At 37.0% G+C, this 7,500-nt stretch overlaps 2 protein-coding genes across 2 annotated transcripts; one reads left to right on the forward strand and one right to left on the reverse strand.

Moving 5' to 3' along the window:
• The first annotated feature begins 4,203 nt into the window (after positions 1 to 4,203).
• On the forward strand, positions 4,204 to 5,863 carry LOC137620310 (cuticle protein AM/CP1114-like). Its single transcript, XM_068350543.1, has 3 exons — positions 4,204 to 4,217; positions 5,071 to 5,300; positions 5,526 to 5,863. Exons 1-3 carry the CDS (start codon positions 4,209 to 4,211, stop codon positions 5,758 to 5,760), a joined length of 474 nt encoding a protein of 157 aa, XP_068206644.1. The 5' UTR covers positions 4,204 to 4,208; the 3' UTR covers positions 5,761 to 5,863.
• A 1,123-nt stretch (positions 5,864 to 6,986) lies between these two features.
• On the reverse strand, positions 6,987 to 7,454 carry LOC137620074 (ribonuclease Y-like). Its single transcript, XM_068350349.1, has one exon. The coding sequence runs from the start codon at positions 7,452 to 7,454 to the stop codon at positions 6,987 to 6,989; it is 468 nt and encodes a 155-aa protein (XP_068206450.1).
• Between the last annotated feature and the right edge of the window lie 46 nt (positions 7,455 to 7,500).

The raw sequence follows: 7,500 nt of genomic DNA on the forward strand, positions 1-7,500 counted from the left end.
ATATATACATATATAAATTTATGCTTCCACTAAAAACTTACGGTCTCCAGACTAGGCTAGCCAAAACTGACACGAACCCAAAAAGACAAATTATAGAGCCATAAGCATCGCAATGCTAAAAAACTACAAGCTAACGTGAAACTTACATAATAAACACGTAAACACGAAACAAGAGCGATCAGGTACGAAACCCGAAGCGCTCAGGCCTCCTCCATAGAAAAAGCTAAATACCGTATTTCCCGTGTCTTAAGACGCTACAAGTGGTAAGACGCACCCTTAAATTAGCAAGGCAGTTTTAGAAAAAAAAAATGAGGATTTAAAAAATTTCTTAGCACAAATCCCTAGTCAGCCACTCTACCGTGATTATTGTCTTGCACAATAACTTTTCTTATTTTGGGTGAATTATGAAATGTTTATGTTAATATTAATTACCTATATGCCAATTATCCCAATTTTATTACATATTCATATAAGAAACCTCTAAGCAGTCGTATTTCCACCACAACTACACGTTAAGTCAGAGTGTTTGGTGTTTCAAGTGTTGTTTACATGAAAGCAGCGTTACCAAAGGTGCATAAAACTTTGTTAAAAGAGGTAAAATTCTAGTATTATTTCCAAAATTCCTCATATATCCTGGAAATTTTCACACAAAATGTAATTATTGATTAAAGAAATCTAGACATTCTTTTTAGGTGGAATAATTTTGCTACTGTTTGTGATTCAAGGTCTAGTTACTTTTCTGCAAATTAGTAATACTGCAATCAACAAACAGAAGTTTTTTCCAAGGTCATATTCGGCAAACGTCTGTTTGTATTATTTCGTAACTCAGGCAACAAAGTCATTATCTATATATTGCTTTATTACAAAATATCAACAAAATATGAGAAAATAGATATACTGTATACTGCATAAACAACTGTCATAGCGTCGTCTGCTACGAGATCAATAATTAGCCTGTTTGCTTGTAGAAGGGGGTTAGCGAGTCATCAGCTGATTACAAAAAAAATGAAAAAAAAAATTGCTACTGTACTTCATTAAAGGGAGTGCAATATAAAAATAAATGAATTTATTACATAGGAATGATAATTGTAGGTTTATATTCTATCTCTCGTTAGTTTGAGTACTTGTATGTCAATAGCTAGATGTTTGAAGGGTGTTAAACTCCCTTATACAACTTTTTCTCAAGTGTTAAGACGCAGGGTGATTTTGGGGGGCAATTTTCGTGAAAAAAGGTGCATCTTATCACATGGAAAATACGGTAATTATTCCCCCTAGCAATTCAGATCATTTATACCTAAGACAAACTGCAAAGAGAGGTAGGTACTAAACTTTGACGAGGAAGAGGAAGCCATCATACGAAGAAATTCTTCAAATAAGCTGATAAAGAGCACACTACAAAAAATAGAACAGTAGCGTGAAGCTGCCAACAAAGGAATGAGGCACCAGGGACGTATGGGAGCACCGTAAGGTGGTAGGACGTAACAGCCCATCTCTTATCCTTCCCCATTGGTGGACTAGACTGGGTAAGGTCTATTGGGGGTGCAGATATCTATGGTTATCTAAGGATACGTCCCTGATTATACACGATGTCTACGGGTACGACGCTTATTTAAACCTGTATGTGTTGCCATACCCAATGTTAATATATTGCCAAAGAAGGATCTGATGACCAAAGTAAATGCCCTTGTGAACAGCCACTTCACCACCTTCAAGACCCTTATTTATGCCCCCATTCCTGACGAAGAAGACAAATATTCAACATCGACCGAAGTTGATGTGAATGTAGTAAGATACAGACACCCACGTGAGGGTGTGCTGAAGAGTCTGCGAAGAAATGTGTAAACGTTTGTCAGTGACCATCACTTGTAATGGTAGCCTCCACTGTCAATAATCTTTTCTTTTCACATAGTGCAGGTACAGGTGTGCAATTTTTGGCAGACACGGGTACTTGCCGTTCTCTTCTGCCAAGGCCACTCTCCAAGACACGACGTAGTCTATCTAAGACTGCCTACCTCCACCTGGTAGCTGCCAACGGATCTGCAATACCCACCAGATAATTAGAAAAACCGCCACATTATCGTTTAGAAGTGCCAGATATAATTGAAAGTTTTTCGTATCTGAAATCACATTGCCAATCCTCAGCGAGGATTTTTCCTCACATTTACACCTCTTGGTTGTTGCCACTCACTGTCAGTTAATTAACTCTACCTCTTACTTGTCGACACCTCTTCAACCCACTACTTTCAATCTTCATTTCCACATCAGCACACCCACGGATACCTAAGCTGAATTTCACACGTCGCTCCTGGAAGTTGCCAGTCCAAAACTTCCCTAAACACCCATAGTTCTGGCCAAACATGGTATTTATCACCATATCATGATGACAAAGACACAGTGTTCACTAGATTCACACATCTGGTACCAGATCGCTTTTAAACTGCTAAACAAAACGTTCACCGAAATGGAAGAAATGGGCATTTGCAAAAAGGGCTCAAACTCATGGATGTCACCATTACACATCGTCCTGAATAAAGATTGCTCCTGCATAAGTGTAAGGGTTAGAGCCTCTTGAACATGTAGACAGAACCAGATCACTAATCCCTCCCACACATTGCCAATGTTACCTTCTACTTACACAAAGCGAAGGCTTTCTCCATGCTCAACCATCTGAAGGGGATATCATCAGATGCCCTTGAACCCAGAAGACATCCCCAAGACTGCCATCACCACCACCTTCAATACATGAACCTCTAATTATTCATATTTTGGCATTCATAATGCTGAAGCAACTACTCACCGCCTCATGATTTCCTTCTTAGGGGACCTCCCATTCTGTATATATTACGTGGACAACACATTTGTGTTCTAATCCTTCAAAGAGGAACACTTCCATCACTTATGCATCGTGCTCAACCGCCTACAAAAGGAACTGGCTTGTAGTCCGGTACGACAAGTGTGCATTTAGTGTCACCGAAGTATCGTTCTTAGTGCACCACATCACTCCTAAAGGAGTAATGCGGTGACCCTCCCTGAGAAGGTAGCAGCAGTTCAAAACTTCCCCACAACCTTGACCGTCAAAGCACTAAATGAATTCTTGAACTAGATCAACTATTATCACTGATTCCTGCCAGCAATCACCACCAATTTCGCCCTCCTCTACATCTCCCTTAACGACAAGCCAAAAGACCTGAATTGGGGTTCCCTTCAAAAAGCAGCCTTCTGTAATGCAAATAAAGCCCTAAAAACTTTTGCTGCCCTCACTTTACTCATGCCTCATGCCCCCTCTCCTTTTTACCGATGCCAGTGACGTCACTATTGATGCAGTTACCTAGCTGTTGGTCAACTTTTCATATGTAATATATATATATATATGTATATATATATATATATATATATATATATATATATATATACATATATATATATATATATATGTGTGTGTGTGTGTGTACGTGTGTGTGCGCGTGTGTGTGTATGTGTTTGTGTGAGTCTATGTGTGTGGGTGTGTGTATGCAAATTTTTTGTTCTCAAACGCACAGTAAGTAAAGGAACACTATTAGCAATGTCTTCTAAGAATATCAAACCAGAGATCATAGTTCTGTTTTCCTTTCTAATTCGAATAGAATTAAAATAGCTCAAATACCATTGTATGATGACAAAAGCAGAGGAGAGAGAGAGAGAGAGAGAGAGAGAGAGAGAGAGAGAGAGAGAGAGAGAGAGAGAGAGAGAGAGTTGAAATAATATCCTGAAAGAAAATATGTTTTATTGTAACATAAAGAAGGAATCCGCAATTAAAACTATCAAATCAAAGCAAGGCGATCTAAATCAGGTTAAGGAAGGGGAGGGAGGAGTTGAGATCGAAGTGGAAACTAAGGTCACCTTATAATTCTAGTCATATTTCCACCCGAAAATCCAGATTGGCTAAGAAAGGCTTCATGACCTGGCGTCTTTGATGCTAGCATATTTAAAACCTACAATAATCTATTTAAAGATGATTTGACAATAGATATTAAGAGAAAAATGTCGATCAACATTTACTTCAGTAAGAGAATAAATTTACAAGTTAGTAAAAGTCGTTTCAGACCTTGATTATCAAATACCTGTCAGTACTAAATATCAAACCTTATGAGTGAACTTGTTATCGCCAGTCACTCATAAAAGGAGTCACTCGACTTATTTCAACATCAGTTCTTTTGAGGCAGCTCAACATGAAGTGTGTAAGTTCTCCTGCTTGTGTATTTATAGTTTGGTGGGGAGGGAAAGTAAGACTTTTGCCTGATTATCACAAATTGACATAATGTATAGCGCATTTTCTTTGAAACACTCACATACAATCACATATACAAAAAACCAAAACAAACACACAAAAGTACACAAGCACACATTTATATATATATATATATATATATATATATATATATATATATATATATAAATATATATATATATATATATATATATACATATATATACATATATATATATATATATATATATATATATATATATATATATACATATATATATACATATTATAATATATATATATATATATATATATATATATATATATATTATATACATATACATAATATATATATATAATATATATAATATATGTATATATATAATTCATTTAAAATATATATATATATATATATATATATATATATATATTTACATATACATATATATATATATATATATATATATATATATATATATATATGTATAGATATATATATTTACATATATATATATATATATATATATATATTTATATACAATATATATAATATATATATGTATATATATATATGTACATATATATATATATATATATATATATATATATATATATATATGTGTGTGTGTGTGTGTGTGTGTGTGTGTACTGTATATATAACTGAATTTACTCGAATATAAATTATTTCTGGTCACTATATTTTAATTAATTACTCTGATGAATCTCCTTGATATGTAATTAGTTTACAAATGTCTCAATTTGATTCAAGTGCATTCAGTAAAGAATGGAGTGCTATTAATATGGATAAATATATTGCTTTCCAGGTCATCCTTTCTGCTCTTGTTGCCGTGACCCTGGCCCTCCCTCAGGGCTACGAGGCTCCTGCTCCTTCCTCGTCTCAGTCAAGGAACGTCAATGCCATTGTCAGGGACGACAGAATCAACGGCAATGACGGAAGCTACAACGTCGATGTCGAAACGGCCAACGGCATCTCCTACTCTGAGTCTGGAGCCCCTGGAGCATCTGGAGCCATTTCCAGTAGTGGAAGATTATCGTAAGTTGGTTTTCCTGCCAAAGTAGTTTTACAAATGCCGGAGTGGCATTTTCATCAATGCCTTACATTAATGCTTGAATTACAATTTTTTTTTTCAACTGCTCGTTCACCACAAATGTCTATGGATTCCTGTTTCATTATGCAATTTTTAGTAATTCAATATTATTATAATACATTTGCAGCGTTTGTAAGTTTTTCACTCTAAAACTTGATTTCTTTCCACAGTTACACAGCTCCTGATGGCACCCCAGTAGTCTTGAGCTTCGTGGCTGATGAGAACGGTTTCCAACCCCAGGCTGCCCATCTGCCAGTGGCTCCCGAATTCCCCCACCCAATTCCCCAGTTCGTCCTCGACCAAATTGCCTTCGCCGAGGAGCAACGAGCCAGGGGTATCATCGAAGGGGCTCCACGTGACTCCTCTGTATCGGCTCCATCACGTACCTATGGATCACCTCAATAATTATTGAGGATTCCACAAAATATTCAATAAGTAATTCATACGAACATAATCATTATTAACTTATTTGGAAGACAATAAAATTACAAAACAAAGATTTCTTTGTTATTTTATAGGAGACCTAAACTTCAACAGCTGTGGGTTTAGAAGTTTGATAAACCTCGTTTACTTGTAAGAGATTGGTGTCACCAGGTACCTCCTGAAATGCATTTATCCCGTGCAGTAGGTCGTGACTTCTTCTAGAGTATCCCATGGCATGAGTGAAGACATTGCCTTTCATTTGAATATAACAGGACCCACTTCCAATATGAGTTTGAATGTAATCTTATTTTACTGCAATGCTCTGCTGATATCCATCATAAACATTACACATACAAACACAGACACACACATATATATTCTGTGTAGTTGAATTACCCTTAACTACTTGGGCGACTGTTTTCGGTTGGTTCTACCAACATTACTTACTGATATGGCCCTTTTTGCCACACTTATAACAGACAATATCAATATCCTGCAAGTCTTTCACAACACCTGAAGGAGGATGATCGACGATTGTTGCTGTAGTACTATCATATTCTGCTTTGGAACAGTACCAGTGGTACTTCAACTGTAGCTATTGAGCTTGTTCCAAAGTTATTACTGAATGGTTTCCACTGTTCGGCGAATACTTGACACTTAGTTTGAACGATGGTTGTAACTTCATACTCAAGGAGGGATTACGGCTGATAATATTATAATCTTCACTCAACGAAGCATCTCTATCAAGTTTTTTCACCTCTCTCTCTCTCTCTCTCTCTAAAGTACGATCAAATATGTTCAGGAATTCCTCGTAAATATTGTTCCAGCACCATCAGTTCTTCTAAATCAGCCATCTCTCGCACTTTGGCAGCCTCTATCCATCTCTTAAAATATCAGCGTATCTTATAAGCATAATCAAGGAAAGTCATTGTCTCGTCCTTCCACAAATTTCGGAATCCATCATTATAGTATTCAGTGGTCATCTAATACAGTTGCACCATACTCCTCTAAACTTCTTGATATTCCTTCCTCCAGTCCTAAGACAAGGCAAAATACGCACTGCGTCCTTTTCCAGTGAACAACTTTGCAATAACAGAGACCATTTATCTTCTGGCTATTCCATCGTCAACGCGACCGTTTCAAAATAATCGAAGGACTCATGGGGAGCTTCTGTGAGTTTGGGGATCAATCTCTGTGCATTTGCCACCTCACACCTCAAACACTGGATCGTGCACGGCAGAGGTCACACCTGTCTGAGTTGACAACATTGCACGAGCATTCAACAGTTCCAATGCCCTGGCATTTCTTGCAATTTCTCTTGCTTCCTCTCTCCCTTTTTCTTTCCGTCTTTCAATTCCTTTTGCATATTCTTTCGCTTTTTCTTCCATATCCCAGGCATGTCTTGCTTCTTCTCTCTTATGATTTACAATTTCTCTTGCCCTTTCTCCTTCTCTTTCTTCCCGTACCTCCCGTTCTGCCATCATCCTAAACTTGATCAAATTCTCTTCTGCTGCAATTCGTCTAATCTCAGCCTCTGCAATCGTTTCTGCTTTCATTCCTTCAGTTTTTGGGTCGGCTGATGCATGCTTCTCTATGAATTCGGCTTCTGCCTTCTCCAAAAGGTCGTAAGCTGCTGCAATATCTTCTTCAGGCAACTTTCCTGAGTTTATCAACATTCCTAAGGCTAGACACTTGATTTAGGTTTTAATCATTCCACCAGTT

Source organism: Palaemon carinicauda, chromosome 26 (genome assembly GCF_036898095.1).
Source record: "Palaemon carinicauda isolate YSFRI2023 chromosome 26, ASM3689809v2, whole genome shotgun sequence".
NCBI lineage: Eukaryota > Metazoa > Arthropoda > Malacostraca > Decapoda > Palaemonidae > Palaemon > Palaemon carinicauda.